Here is a 16,411-nt window from a genome sequence, read left to right as displayed (position 1 = left end):
AATCCTACGGGTAAACCTACGTGTCCATTAATATACATCCTAGTAGATAATTAAGATATTGTTTGATAATTATTTTTTATTTAATTTTTTAGCGTCGATATATTACCTCGAAGCGTCTCGATACTATGAAAAATCACATAATAACGTCATGTTCGGTAACCCTTGTTCAAACTTGAAGCTCGTGTGCTCATATTTTTCGTTCATAATGTCTCGTCTCTGTGAGATTCTTCAACGACTAGAGTTCACATTTACAGTTCGAGTTCAACTTTCAGTCTGTGAAGCATCGATTTTTAGTGCAATTTTCATTAATCTAAGTATTTTTCTTATTCTTACGAGTTGATCATGTTCTTGCTTGTTTGTTAGCTAAGATCCAGAAGTGTCTTGAATAATTAAAAAGATAGCATAAAAGGACGACTAAGTGTCACATCTCGACAGACCTCAGCAATCACCTATATAATACCAATTTTTTTAATAATTATAAACTAAGTAATTTAACATAAAAATAAATAAAATTACAAGTAATATTATGACTTATTTTCCATTTAATTTGCAGGAAAATAATGCAAAAAAAAATTAGGATAGGGGTCAAAATCGAAGGGAACTTTCAGATGTGGTCCGAAGTGTAATTAGAAGAAAATTTAAGAGTAGAAGGTGGGGCCCAGGGGATAATGGATGGGGTGTTGGAGTTGCCCACGCAACCACTGATGCAACATTTTTTTCTTTCTATTTTGTCATTATTTTCAATAATTATTTTTAAAATATGACATTATGTTAATATTCGAACGTAAAACTTAACTTATTTTTAAATTAGGGTCGGCTTCGATTAGTGAATTAGACGTTTGACCAATTGAATTAAGATCGTTCACTCAGCCATTGGACAATGTGTCAATGAGGACACTGAACCTCTAAAGGAGATGAATTGTGTGATCCCACGTCACTTGAAGAGAACGAAATATTTATTATAAAGGTATGAAAATCTCCCCCTAATAAATATGTTTTAAAATCGTGAAGTTGACGACAATAAATCAAAAGTAGTTGAATTAGAAAAAAAAAAATTTATCAGGAGATTGATGTTTAAAATTGTCTCAATTATATGTATCTGAATAAAAAACAAGAAAATGACCAAAAAAAATTAATAAAAAAGTCTTTGTTAATATAAAATTCATTGACAAAAGTATAAAAAAAAAAAATTAAAACTGTCCCATTTGATATTATATATTTTTTTTGTCTCTTCTTATTAAAGTAGTTTGTTTTTTATTTTTTATTTTTTAATATATTTAAATTCTTAACTTGACAAAAATATAATATTTTTTACTTTTTTTTTTTTTTTTTTTTTTTTTTTTTTTTTTTTTTTTTTTTTTTTTTTTTTTTTTTTTTTTTNTATTCTTGACATTTAAAACGTGTAAATACATTTAAAAAGATATTATATTTTTATAACAAAGATTTTGAAAATAAAGAGGTTAATCACAACAAATGGACACGACATTCTTATTGGGACATATTTCTTTTCATCTTTTTGGGTGGCTATTTTGTCAATTGTCTTCAAATCATGACACAAAATCTGACAACGTTTTCTGACATACAAGAAAAAATACATTAATTTCATACATTCATGAGGAACATTAATATGACATTAATATGTCGCTTCATCTAATTAAGACATTATGGATCAATTTCTATAAATCATAAAGTTTAATCATATCATAAAAAATATTTTAGAACTTTTAAATTTTCAATAATGCATTTAAAAATACAAAAATAAATAATAAATACACAAATTACCAAATTCAAGCATCATGTTAGAAAAATAAAATCCATACTGTTCGAAATTTCTGGGCTACATCATTTAGATTCATATGCTTTCGATTTTCGAAGCAATATACGATGGTTCTTGACAAAAAATTTCTGAAACTAGCTTCCGAGTTTTTGGTTTTTATACACTTTCCTCGATCGACAAAAAGAACGAACAAACTCATTTTTTGCTCTATTTTCTTCTAAGATTACCAAAGAAATCCCACACCATTCAGATAGAATTAAGGCAAATTTACAAGCACAAACTCGATCTCTACACTTCACCACATAGATCAGGTGGAATGTAGAGTGAAGAGAGTACCGTGTTTGCCTTGTTCTAAGAGTGTGTCTGTGCATGCTCTGGTTTATGCTTGTACTCGTAATCGAGATGAACAAAGGCCCTCTCAATCTCCGGCAGGAGCTCGAGCTTTTCTTGCAATGATTCACCAATGTCGTGTGCCTCTTCCAGAGGCATGTCTCCTGGCAGAACGATATCAACCTCGACAAAGTAGTGTGACCCAAATGTATATGCTCGAACTGTATCTATATGCTTGATGGCCTTGTGATGATTCCAACATAGGTAGGTGAGCTTCTGTAGATACTCAGGGGCAGCTGATCTTCCAACAAGGGAGTTCACGTTTTCCAATACCGTCATCGACCAGGTGCGAATAGTGTATAAGGCCAGCTGCAGAAGTTCACAGAGTTCAGAGTAAACATAAGCAACTTCTACAAAGTTCACACTATTCGAAACTAAAATGAAGCACAAGAAATAGTTTTACAAATCTGGATATATAATATTTCGACCAAAAAATCACAGATTTTCAACATGCCCAACTTGTAAAGGTTAATGGTGATCCAGAAAAATTCATTCTCAGGGGGATATATATGTATAAGAAGTTCAAAATCTTATAAACAAGATGCACACTGAAACAAATATGCTATTAAGCGAGTTTTGGATTCAGCAAATATGCGTGCTAATGTACATACAACAGTAAGTACTGCATTCAAGATGTTGGAGTAAACATAATGTTGAGAGAGAACTGAAACTCACAATAATAGCTCCAAGAGGGTCCATCCAGCCATCTATATAATTAGCAAGGAGTGCAGCAACAAGGCCAATTACATTGGTGATCACATCAAAGAAATGATCTTGTGCATAAGCTTTGACAATCTCGTTGGTGAAAGAGCGGCAATAAACGACTAAGAGTAGTTTCACAAGAGAAACTGAAAGCATAATGCCCACAATCCATAGCTCTTGCTCCCTTGTAAAATTGAACTCAGAATCCTGAAAAGAGCAAGAAAGTAAATAAAGGAAATAGATATCAAACCTTCTGAACAGTGTGGAACAAAAACCAAATCAACTATCTAGGTACACAGCTGTTCTGCTCGAGGGAAAAACTCGGGGAATTTCACGAGAAAGAGAGATGATTCTCTAGCTACTTACACCTGATAAGAGAATTCGAATTGACTCCAGTATTATCTGTAATCCAAGAGTTGCCATGACAGAGGCAAAAACAAGAATACCCTGCATTAGAACAAAAAATAGAATATAAGTCGTCCAGTAGCGATAGCCCATAATCATGGTAAGTTTTTTTTTTTTTAATCTACCTAACATTGATTAATGATAGAATGGTGCCACAATCCTAACTTGGATTTGGTAGTTCTTTATTATTATTATATTTTTCTCTTGAATGCATGAGACCTCATGTAATCCTCATTCTACTTGCCTTCGGAAACGAGCTCACGGATTCAAAATCTAAAGATCCAGCAAAACAAGAGTTCTATTTATTTTTCAATCTTTTAAAGAAACTAATTGATAAAAAAGGGGTGGGGTAACCACAAGGATAAAGAACCAGCAAGCCCATTTAGCTAAGTGTGGGTTTATCTGTTCAACTATCGTCAAGCATAAATTATAATATATGTACGAGTGAATATATATATATATATATATATATATATATAACAATCACATCTCAAAAAAGATGTGGCAAGAGACACAATGTCAGAGGTAGTGCACAGGTTTTTCACATTAGCTAGCTGTCTTCTGAGTATGCTGGACCAGCCTGGTGGAATCAGATCACACTCTAATCAGAATACCCCCACCTCTGGTTCTCTAGACAATTTAAGAGTTCTTTACGCATGGTTTGGCCATCGGCATGCAGAGCATCCTTTATTGCAGCCTAGCCATCCTTGAATTTGCATCCCTAGCTGCCTCTATGAACAGACGGGAAGCTGAGCTCTTCCCTTAAAGATTGTTGGTTTCATTGTCTACGTCCACAAAAATTCTCAATACCAAGATATCTGGGGCTCTTGTTCTCTTGGATCACAATCAAGAATTGAGAGCCATAGCTTGGACGTGAATGCCTACTTCTGCAGGATGAATAAAGGTATTCTAAAAAGCTAATCGGTTGATGGATTTCAAGATCCAATTGGGTAGTGTAAGTTGAGGTTTCATTTAGATTTAGAAAGCTAGTTACATAGACAATCTACTAAGTGCCAAATTTCCAACTGCTGACGGATTCACAAAATAAAGAGTGTGGAAACCTCTCCCTGGCAGAGGTGTTTTAAAAACTTTGAGGGGAAGCCCGAAGGGGAAAGCCCAAAGAGGACAATAGCTGCAAGCGGTAGGCTTGGGCTGTTACAAATGGTATCAGAATTAGACACCGGGCAATATACCAATGAGGAGGTTGAGCCCGGAGGGGGGTGGACACGAGGCGGTGTGCTAGCAAGACGTTGGGTCTCATGGGGGGTGGATTGGGGGGGTTCCCACATCGATTGGAGAAAAGGAATGAGTGCCAGCGAGAACGCTGGACCCCGAAGTGGGGTGAATTGTGAGATCCCACATTGGTTGGAGAGAGGAACGATGAATGTGGAAACCTCTCCCTAGCAGAGGCGTTTTAAAAACCTTGAAGGGAAGCCCAAAAGGAAAAGCCCAAAGAAGACAATATCTGCTAGCAGTGGGCTTGGGTTGTTGCACCAACAACTTCCAGTTCCGTTCCCCTTTTCCTAAAATTTCATTTGGCTGCTAAAAACGTCTTGCAGCTTCAATATGTCTTTCCGAAATTTTTGTACAAACGAGAATTGCCGGTTTATCCTCTGATTCCTTTCCATAAAATAAGCATGCTTTTCCAGTTCCAAAGAACAAATAACGAGACTTCACAATGGATTTACCAGATGGATTAAAATTCCATATAGAACTGTCTAGACTACCTGTCATACATACTAAAAAGAATCTCTAAATGAGCCTCTATGTCCTCTGTGCAAAAGATACTCTTTTGCTCTCATCTTACTGTATTATGCTTGGTCAAAATAGATCGACCTCCTTTTCACGGCAATACTAGGGTTAGAAAGAACTTGAAAAGTGCTTGGATCGGGTATTAAGAGTTCTTCCGCAAATTAAATTCCCTTCCATTCGCACCGCACTCAAGACCTGGCTGGCCTGCAAACGGTAGTGGGAATTCTACCGTTCCCTTGTTAATGACTTGACTGGTGTAGGCCCTACTCCACAAGGAACGGTACAAATGTAGATGAACTGTCTCAATTCTCAGGAAACTGCACCAAAAATCCCATCATGTACCCTCCATCCCAAATCAGCTTCCAGGACTTTCCTCACTTCAAACATGATTATCCAGCCCCACAAAGCTTTCACCCCATTTTCTCTTCCATAAAGCTTGAATCTTGTGGTACTATCCTCCAACCTCAATTGGCCAGTAAAGCATACTAAACCCCCCTCATACTCAAACCACCCTCTTTGTTATTGAGAGACAATTTCTTCACAATTCTGCAAATTGAGAGTTCAGAAATTGAAACGTATGGGCCTTTGATATCTACTGGAAGGCATATATACTACCGATCTTCCATCCTTGCAGTCTGTCCTAAGCATCAGCATCAGTATCAATATAAAGAACTGGATAAGAGAAGTCAACTGAGCCTATAGAAAATAAAAACCCACCTTTCAACTGCAGTAAGACTCCTGACATGAGTATCAGATATAGGATTGAGAAAAGCTAACAAAGGATGACTCAAATTCTATAAGATTTAACATCAAATTGTAACTAAATCACCAGCAACCATCCATTATCCATCATTAAACCATCCAGAGAAACAGCAGCAAACAATTATATGAACTCCATAATACACAATCATTACCACAGGTCTACTCCCCTTCCAAAATGAACCTTTTGACTGCAACCAGATTTAAATGGTATGAACATATTTAACAAAGTAACTGCTCTTCCAAATAATGCTATAAGGTTTAAAATTTAATTGATCGTTATAATGTGGATTATATTTTGCTTTCCAGTAAGCAATACAGGCCTGAGGGACGTTCGAAAGCCATATAAATTAGAAATTGATCACAGTACTATAGAAAGTGAACTGAACATGGTACTGCATAATAATTGAAGTACATGACAAGTTGAAATTTTTTTATTCAGGCACATAGTAAGTGAAATTCCATAGCTCTTAAACAACTACAGGTTTAGAAGCAGTCCAGGTTCCGCAGTCCATAATCCATTAGAAAAATATGAACAAACGGCAGAATCAGATGTTAAGCGAAATAAAGGATCAGATTTTACCTTCTAAAAACAAAATAAAGGATTTCTAAGGTATTCACATGCAAGGAGTCTTAAGGAGAGTCTTTAACGGCAGTTAGCTACCTATAACAGTATATTAAGAGTCGATGCCAAATCAATAATAGTTTTGTGACTTTAAATAAGAGGAGGTTGCACGGAGTAGCAGATGGGCTTATGGTAACATACAACTGTATGTTCATTTTCTTTATACTGACAAATAGTAAAGAAGCGGAAGGAGCACGAGTACTGACCAAAGGCTGCATACGTTTTTTGCCAATCGGATACTGGTACGGGTTTGGTGTTTGCATGGAAAATGCAGTGAACCATAGGATGAAACCAGATAAAAGATCAAGAAGTGAATCCAATGTGGATGCAATTATAGCTAGAGAACCACTTCTGATGGATGCGTAGACTTTAGCAGCAAACAGAACCATATTGGCAACATTTGATATTCTTATTGCAAATGTTTCACTCTTAGCTAAATCTTCACGTTCTTCCTGCAACCACCAAAAATAAAATTTGGTTTTGAGCAGTGAAGATTATCCTCTTCATTAAGAAAGCATAGAAGTACATAACAATATTAACCTTAGACAATCCAGGAATATAACCACTATGGGCTAAGGCATCCATTTCATTAAATCCCTCAAGCATTTCAACCTGCTGCTGGTAGTACTCAGCTACATAATCTTCAGGACCTGAATTCATCAAGAAAAAGTCAAGAATAAGATGGATTTACATTTTTTTTCCTCCACAAATTTATATCTAACTATGCTATCTGTTAATCACAAATTATACAAACTAGTAATAGCTATACAAACAGATACATGACGACATATACATGCTTTTACAAAGCCAAAAAAGTGTATGCACGAACAAACTTGCAACTTAAAATTTTAACAGAACCAAGGACCATGAATGCAACAGAAAGTGGAAACCACTGCTCAACTTTCCATTCCACGACCAAGACCTCAGGATCTCAGAACTTAAATATGAAAAAAGATTACTCAACTGTAAGATTTAATCAACCACAAACATCCACATCCAAAAGCAGCAAAAACAATAATTCTCCAGCTTCCAGTTCAGGCCTTAGAAACATTGAAATACATATCCTCCTCACCAATTTAAATTCATCCAAAGAATGGTTAGACCAATAGCTCATTAAATACATAAAATAAAGCAAACGGAATCCAAATTTCCCTTTAATCAACAAGAAAATAATACGGCGAAGGATAAACAAAATTTGACGAAAAGAGAAATCCAACTATCATAGGACAGAAATTAAAGGAAGTGGCGAAGTGTCAGAAGAATAAATCCACTTGACAAACAAACAAAAAAATTAAACGAATATAATCAGCAGCTACGTTAAAAACAAATTAGAAAGAGAGAAACAACAAACCAAGACATGAAAACGAATATTCCCAGTAAAGAACAAGGCACCAACACCATCGAATACGATATTGACAAAACAAGCACGGATCGAAACAAACATCAATCAGGCAGAGGAGGAAAAAAGAGGGAAAAGTGAAAGAAAATTACTCAAAACCCCAAGGCAATGATGGAGGGTACGAGGAGGTTTCTTCTCCTTGTACTCTGGAGACAACTGAAAGCCGTCAAAGTTCAAACGCCATGAGAGGTCGCTAGCGCCGGACTGGAGCAATAGGGAGCTCTCCTCATCGTTCTGGAGGGCAAAAACAGGCTGCACCATTGCTGCTATGATCGAAAATGCGAGCAGTGTAACAATGGAGGGATCGAGATGAGGAAGAAGATGAAAAAAAAATGGGTAAATTTAACGCGAAATTGTGGGCATCGCGGCAAAATAGAAGGTTCGGTTCGGTTTGTTCACTGTTATGGTTAACTCAGTTAAGCGTACGAACCAGTAAAGTGACCGTGCAAAAATAATAATAATTTTTAAAAAATATGTGATAAAATGCCACGTGTTGAACGGAATTTAATAAAATTAAGATTTCAAATTAAAAAATAAATATAAAAACATTATTAAGAAAAAAAAACTAAATATAAAGTTTTAAAGGATTCGAATCCCTTTATTAATGTTGGTGTAACAGTTGCCCAAAATAAACGTACAGAATCAATTAATTATTTAAAATATTCGATTGGGCCCACACCCGTTTACCTTTTGGGTCGGGTTTGGCTAGCTCCAAATTCAGATTTAAATGAACGTTTGAAATTACAGATATTAAATTAAACCAAAATTAGTAACATTTAGATGGGGACTTATATGTATTAAAATAAATGAAATATAAATGAAAGATTATTCATTCAAAATTCTTTAATATTAATACACATAAAAAGATGGAAAATTTCTTATAAAATATTCGATCTCCGCAAATTTCGGATAATTTCCACCTAATTTTCATTAAAATAGGAGAATAATGACTGAAATATGAACTAAAGCATTGGGCCAATTGGGCCAACCTAAAGCATACATCTTGGAACGCTTACAATAAGGCCCATGGCCCAAGCGAGAGACTTTCATGGCCCATGGCCCAAGCGAGAGACTTTCATGGCCCATGCCCCATGGCCCAAGGCCTTGATTTTAAAATGTTTGAACTCCAATAATTAAAGCTATAATTTGCATTAGAAAACAAGTAATTAAATTTCTATTATTTTGTTGTAAACTTAGCTTTTGAGGGATATTTTTTATACTTTTGTTTTGATTAAAAGGAAAGCAATTGGGAATAACAAGTAATTAAATGGGAAGAAAACAAATATCAAACCATATTATAAATTCATTTACTTTATATTAGGAATATTTTTAGTTTTATTTTCAAATTAAAAAATATATATATTGGACGAGATTTCAATATTGTCCACTCATCTTTGGGCACAGTGGGTGAAAATCTTCCGAATCAACCCAAATTTATTCACAACTCAATTTAATCTAACTCTCTTTTTTTCGAGTTGAGTTGTAGCTGAGTTGTTCATTTCTTTTAACTATTTTAAAAATAATATTTATCCATCAGGCAAATATTCTTAATATTTTAAAAAATAGAATAAAAATTGTTTTTTTAATAGGTTTGTTTTGCAATAAGATTTATAAGGATGTCGGAAAATATTTAAATAATATTAAATTGTGAAAAGTAAAATAAAATATTTATTATATATTTTAAATGAAGTTTATTTTACAGGTAAATAAAAGACATGGAATAGTTAACCTGGTGGAAGTTATTTATCCGTCAACAAATCTACCAATCATTTGGGTTCGTCAACTCAAATATTCCACAGCATTTGACTTCTTGTTCATCGCAATCCCAGCTCACTTTTATCCTCGAATTCCTCGAAACTTGTAAATCAAATCATGTTCAAATTCCACATTTTCATTGCCCTTTTGATCCCTTCAGCTCTCGCCCTTCATTCACCATCTGGGTCTAACGATTCCCTCCCATATCTATGGCCCTTGCCGTCGGATTTCACTTCCGGAAATGCTACTCTCTCCGTCGATCCTCAGCTTTCTCTCGCCGTCGCCGGCAATGGCGGCAACTCTGCGATTGTTAAAGCGGCGTTTGATCGATACAGAGGAATCATATTCAAGCACACTTCTGGGGTTTCTATATTTGAGCAGATTTGGGGAAGACGGAGAACATTTGTTTATGATATTAGCGAATTGAAGATTATTGTTCACTCGGATTCTGAGCAAGTAAGCTGGAGTGGTGAAATTTTGTTGAATTAATTGGTTTTTCTGAGGTGATTATCATCTTTTTTTGTTTTTCCAGCTTCAACTTGGCGTGGATGAGAGCTATACGTTGTTTGTATCGAAGAAGGATGCCCAGTCGATTATAGGGGAAGCCACAATTGAGGTAGAATCGTTGTGTCTTTCTGTTCATCTGGGTATGTTCTGTTTAATCATCCTTTGGCTTGATATTGATCTTCTGGTTCTGCAGGCACCTACTGTTTATGGTGCATTGAGAGGGTTGGAGGTACCCACTTTTTCTTTTCAATATTCTACTCGTTCGTGTGTATATACTGTTGAGGATTGTTGGGAGGGAGTCCTTGGTTAATTAAGAGGAAGAACATGGGTTTATAAGTAAGGAACACTATCTCCTTTGGTACGAGGCCTTCCTCAGGAGAGGCTCTATGGTGTACTTTGCTCGAGGGGAGGATTGTTGAGGATGTTGGGAGGGAGTCCATGAGTTTATAAGTAAGGAATACATCTCCACTAGTATGAGACATTTTGGGAAAACCAAAAGCAAAGCCATGAGAGCTTATGCTCAAAGTGGACAATATCATACTATTGTAGAGAGTCGTGATTCCTAACATGGTATCAAGGTCATGCCCTTAACTTAGTCATGTCAATAGAATCCTCAAATGTCGAACAAAAAAGTGACCCAAGTGTCGAACAGAGGATGTACTTTGTTGGAGGGCTCCAAAGAAGAGAGTTGAGTCTTAAATAAGGGGAGGCTGTTCAAGGGCTCTATAGGCCTGAGGGGAGGTTCTATGGTGTTTTTTTCTCGAGGAGAGGATTGTGGGGAGGGAGTCCATGAGTTTATAAGTAAGGAATACATCTCCATTAGCATGAAACTTTTCAGGGAAACCAAAACCACGAGAGCATATCATACCATTGTGGAGAGTCGTGATTCCTAACACATACTTGCTACTTAGTTTTAGTCCTTACGGATCGTCATTGTTAAGGCCTCATATTTCTACACACGACTTCTCCTAGAATTTCCCTTCCCAAACACCAAGATACCCTATGATTTGTGAAGGAATTTGTAACATATTTGATCATCTTAGATCCATTTTCTTCTTATACCACATGTTGGCGCAGACATTCAGTCAACTCTGTACTTTCAACTATGAGACAAAGGACGTACAAATTTACCAAGCTCCATGGTACATCAAAGACAGCCCAAGATTCTCATATCGTGGCCTTCTCATAGGTAACCCATTCTATATATATAGCTAACATATCAAACAATGTTGCAACTTATTTATAATTTTTGGCCCCAATGCATCCCTTGCAGATACTTCAAGGCACTTTCTACCAGTAGATGTAATAAAGCATATCATTGAATCTATGTCTTATGCTAAACTTGTGAGTAAATGATAAACTGTTCTTAATTATGAACTCCTTTTGGTTTTAATTGTTTCAAACTGATATGTTTTTGTTAAGTAGAATGTTCTTCATTGGCACATGGTAGACGAGGAATCGTTTCCTCTCGAAGTACCTTCATATCCAAATCTGTGGAAAGGCGCCTACACGAAACATGAGCGGTATACCATCGAGGATGCTTACGATATTGTCACGTAAGAGTTCCATGGCTGTTTGAACTCCCAAGTAATTTCACCACAATTTAGTGCTTTTATGCCCTTTTGTTAACTTCTCTTCAACTATTTCATGGATCAAAGAGCACATTGCAGCTTAATTTGTCACTTGAATTCATATGAATCAAAAACTTCAGCTTATATTACTTATCTTCCAATGACTTACGTTTCGTTTTTGTTTTTCTTGTTGCGAAGCTTCGGCAAAATGCGGGGTAAGCTTCACCGTCTAAAGCTCGTGTCGAATACTCGTCTTCTTAATGATACTCGTGTTCTAAAGAACGGTTTTGATTTTTAGGCATCAATGTTATGGCAGAAGTGGATGTTCCAGGACATGCTGAATCTTGGTAAAGTCATTTTTATGGTCTAATTCCCTTTTTACTTTCAGAGTGACATATATTTCGTTAATTTTTCGTGTAGGGGTGTCGGATATCCGAATCTCTGGCCTTCTCCTTCATGTAAAGAACCACTCGACGTTACGAAAAATTTTACTTTCGATTTGATATCTGGTATCTTGACAGGTTAGGCTACTACATTGTTCATATTATTGCATATAGTTCATAGGACTGATCTTATGTTCCCTAAGCCGTCCTCAAGTTTCGTTTCGTTTCGATTCGACGTGTTACAGATTTGAGAAAAATTTTCCCATTTGAGCTCTTCCACTTGGGTGGTGATGAAGTAAATACAGGTTAGTTTGTTTATAGATTGCTTAAAAATTGATGTTGATGAGCGAGGATAGAAATGTCGACTTCGTGTAGTACTCGTCTTTGTTTTATGATATGTGGATGTTTCGTGTACATATACGACGAGTATCTAGGCCTAGTTACGGACCACTCCAACTAATCTCGAACGATAACACCTTTTGCTCTATAAGATTAGTTGAGGTTTGTGCAAACTAGTCCGATGATTACATTCTTTTCTGTGATTCCTGCTATTTTCTACTGACTTCCTGCTATGGTGTATGGAGCATTTTTTGTGGCTCAAAAAGCTTCAGAAATTAATTCTTTGATATCGTTCCATACTTGGCAGATTGCTGGGAGACCGTTCCACACGTGAAACAGTGGTACGACTTTGTCGATCTTGATCGATTAATATACGATATTGTCTACTTTCGGGATAATTTAGTCCCATCTATAATACTTGAGTGTTGTCTTTGATATAGTTCATACTAATGAAGTAGATGAGAGGATGATTTAGAGTCGAATAGTTACCCGATTCTTATTAGTAGTTTGAATAGGGATGTTTCATTTGGCTATTACTGTAACAGCTCAAGCCTACCGCTAGCAAATACTGTACGTTTTGGGTTTTTTCTTTCGGGCTACCCCCTCACGGTTTTAAAACGCGTCTACTAGGGAGAGGTTTCCACACCCTTATAAAAAATGTTTTGTTCTCCTCCCCAACCGATGTGGGGATCTCACAATCTACTCCCCTTGCTCGATGTGGATTTGGTGCCCAGCGTCCTTGCTCGATGTGGGACTCCCCAATCCACCCCCCTTCGAGGTATCACCTCGTGTTCACCCCCGTTCAGAGCTCAACCTTCTCGCTGGCATATCGTCCAAGGTCTGGCTCTGATGCCATTTATAACAACCTAAGCCTACTGCTAGCAAATATTGTCCGCTTTGGATTTTTCATTTTGGGCTTCCCCTCACGGTTTTAAAACGCGTCTTCTAGGGAGAGGTTTCCATACCTTTATAAAGAATGTTTCGTTCTCCTCTCCAACCGATGTGGGATCTCACAATCCACCCCCTTCGGGGTCCAGCGTCCTCGCTGACACTCATTCCCTTCTCCAATCAATGTGGGACCCCCCAATCCACCCCCCTTTGAAGCCCAACATCCTTGCTGACACACCACCTCGTGTCCACTCCCTTCAGGGCTCAGCCTCCTCGCTTGCACATTACCCCGTGTCTAGCTCTGATACCATATGTAACGGCCTAAGCCACCGCTAGCATATATCGTCCTCTTTGGGTTTTTCCCTTTCGGGCTTCCCCTCACGGCTTTAAAACGTATCTACTAGGAAGAGGTTTTCACACTCTTATAAATAATGTTTCGTTTTCCTCCCCAACCGGGATCTCATTATTGAGTGAAAGTCATGCTTCAAAATGTCATATACTTGTGGTATATTGCTTGCTCACGTTCTGATTTTTCTAATGCAGGCTTGTGGATCAGAACATGACCACTAAAGATGCCTATAAATATTTCGTCCTTAGAGCTCAAGAACTTGCTATTTCAAAAAATTGGACTCCTGTCAATTGGTATCTAATCTGTTCTTCAGTGGATCTTGCATTTGTTAAGAACACATAATGTGGCATGAATGTCCGTTTGAACAGTTCTAATCTTCTCTTTTCAGGGAGGAAACTTTTGTTAATTTCCCAGAAGGTCTGAATCCCAGTACAATAGTTCATAATTGGTATGATCAACTGTTGTTTTGTGTCTAGAAACTTAGAAACTGGCAGATTCTGTGTCTATTAATGTATAGCTATTGACAGGCTGCGTGGTGGGATTTGTCCCAAGGCTGTTGCACATGGTTTTAGATGCATCTTTAGTGATCAAGGTGTTTGGTATCTCGACCATTTAGACGTCCCGTGGGATCGTGCGTACCGTGCTGATCCCCTTGAAGGAGTATCAGATTTTTCTCAGCAAAAGCTTATCATTGGAGGAGAAGCTTGCATGTGGGGTGAGACTGCCGATGCGTCGAACGTCCAGCAAACGATATGGCCTCGAGCTGCTACAGTTGCTGGTATGCTTTGCACCTGTATTTGATGTCATTATCAGCCAGCAATGCTTGCGAGGCTAGACTGTGTTAGAACACAAAACTGACCCCATCTCCCTTGTTCCCCTCAGAGAGGTTATGGAGTAAGAACGAGACGGTCTCGGGAAATATCACCGTGTCGGTGCTACCACGCCTGAGTTACTTCAGGTGCCTTCTTAACAGGCGTGGCGTCGAGGCTGCTCCAGTCAAGAACTTCTACGCTCGACGACCTCCTACCGGTCCAGGATCATGTTATGACCAATGAAGTTCATGTTATGATCTGTTTTAACTATGTGCATTCTACCTATCTACTTTCCTGGAATAAAATTTCATCCATCCTTGTTTGATATGTACTGATCTGTTTGATTTGTTTCTTAAAAGACTTGAGCTTGTTCCTGTGGTGCTCCTTGTTCACTGTCGGACGAATGTCAATATACTTGGTCAGTACTCTCCCCTCCACTTTGTTACTGTTCTTCAGCATTTATTATCTTCCAAAACTTTAGGGGCTGTTTGGGAGGTTGTGTAGGACAACCAAGTCCACTACTAGCCGATATTGTCTTCCTTATGCTTCTACTTATAAGGAATGTTTTGTTTCCCTCTTCAACCGATGTGGGATCTCACAATCCACCCCTTTGGGAGACCAATGTCCTCGCTGGCACAGCGCTCGATGCCTGTCTCTGATACCGATACCATTTGTAATAGCCCAAGTCCACCGCTAGCAAATATTGTCTGTTTTGGCCCATTACGTATAGTCGTTAGCCTCACTACTAGCAGATATTGTCCTCTTTAGGCTTTTCCTTGTAAAGAATGTTTTGTTTCCCTCTCTAACCGATGTGAGATCTCACAATCCACCCCCTTGGGGGCCCAGCGTCCTCGCTAGCACGCCACTCGATGCCTGTCTCTAATACCATTTGTAACAACCCAAGTCTACCGGTAGCAAATATTGTCTGCTTTGACCCATTACGTATCGTCGTCAACCTCACGATTTGAAAACTCGTCTGCTAGGGAGAGGTTTCCATACCCTTATAATGAATGTTTCGTTCCCCCCTCTAACCAATGTGTGATCTCACAATCCAGGGGGGGNGTACCTGACTCTAATACCATTTGTAATAGTCCAAACCCACCACTAGCAATATATTGTCCGCTTTGGGTCGTTATATATTGTCGTCAGACTCACGGTTTTAAAACGCGTCTGCTAGGAAGAGGTTTACACACTCTTATAAGGAACGTTTCGTTTCTCTCTCCAACCGATGTGAGTTCTCACAATCCACCACCCTTGAGGACTCAACGTCCTCACTAGCACAACCTTCAGTGCTAGGATACCATTTGTAACAGCCCAAACCCATCACTAGCAAATACTGTCCGTTTTGGTCCGTTACGTATCGCCGTCAGTCTCACGGTTTTAAAACGCGTCTACTAGGAAGAGGTTTCCATACCCTTATAAAGAATATTTCGTTCCCTTCTCCAACCGATATGAGATCTCATAGTTTGTCGTTGTTCATACGTCAACGTCAATCCCAAGCCATAGTCCAAAAAAAAAAAAAAAAAAAGGAAGGNTTACTCTCTTTTGGAGCTGAAACTGTTCGTTTGTTTTAAATGTCTGGTTTTTTGTACAACTGTCCTGCTATGGTCTGTAAACTTCATGGATAATGTCTCTTCATTTTAATAGAAACTCTCGATGAAATACAGTTAAAGACTATGATAACTTCTTAAGGTGTTTCGTTTCCATTGTTGTACACTTCTCGATTAGTTTCTCATCACGATCGTGACTGATAAACGATAATAAACTCAACGTATGTTTTTATTTCCCTTTCATTATTGGTCATTTGGGTTGAGGTTCGACGTCGGTTGGAGAGAATAACGAATTATTATTTAACTGTGTGTGAAAATTTTTCCTCAATAGACGCGTTTTAAAATTGTGAAGCTAATGACGATACGTATCGAGTTGAAGTAGACAATATCTTTTAGCGATGGGCTTTGACTGTTACACATGAAAAAAAATCAGAGTCAGATATCAGAT

General features: G+C 37.7%; 2 protein-coding genes across 2 annotated transcripts; one reads left to right on the top strand and one right to left on the bottom strand.

Moving 5' to 3' along the window:
- Positions 1–2,128: 2,128 nt before the first annotated feature.
- Positions 2,129–8,070, bottom strand: LOC111808966 (metal tolerance protein 11-like). Its single transcript, XM_023695230.1, has 6 exons — positions 7,902–8,070; positions 6,951–7,060; positions 6,617–6,862; positions 3,236–3,316; positions 2,843–3,076; positions 2,129–2,476 (listed from the first exon to the last, which is right to left on the bottom strand). Exons 1-6 carry the CDS (start codon positions 8,068–8,070, stop codon positions 2,129–2,131), a joined length of 1,188 nt encoding a protein of 395 aa, XP_023550998.1.
- A 1,504-nt stretch (positions 8,071–9,574) lies between these two features.
- On the top strand, positions 9,575–14,850 carry LOC111777693 (beta-hexosaminidase 1). Its single transcript, XM_023657414.1, has 15 exons — positions 9,575–10,020; positions 10,097–10,180; positions 10,265–10,300; positions 11,149–11,260; positions 11,345–11,415; positions 11,497–11,627; positions 11,841–11,857; positions 11,941–11,989; positions 12,063–12,163; positions 12,271–12,330; positions 12,672–12,705; positions 13,796–13,894; positions 13,990–14,049; positions 14,129–14,379; positions 14,484–14,850. Exons 1-15 carry the CDS (start codon positions 9,682–9,684, stop codon positions 14,654–14,656), a joined length of 1,617 nt encoding a protein of 538 aa, XP_023513182.1. The 5' UTR covers positions 9,575–9,681; the 3' UTR covers positions 14,657–14,850.
- Positions 14,851–16,411: the final 1,561 nt, after the last annotated feature.

Source organism: Cucurbita pepo, chromosome LG01 (assembly GCF_002806865.2).
Source record: "Cucurbita pepo subsp. pepo cultivar mu-cu-16 chromosome LG01, ASM280686v2, whole genome shotgun sequence".
Classification (NCBI taxonomy): domain Eukaryota; kingdom Viridiplantae; phylum Streptophyta; class Magnoliopsida; order Cucurbitales; family Cucurbitaceae; genus Cucurbita; species Cucurbita pepo.
Note: the sequence above shows the minus strand (reverse complement) of the source record. Positions and strands in the feature narration are given on the sequence as shown.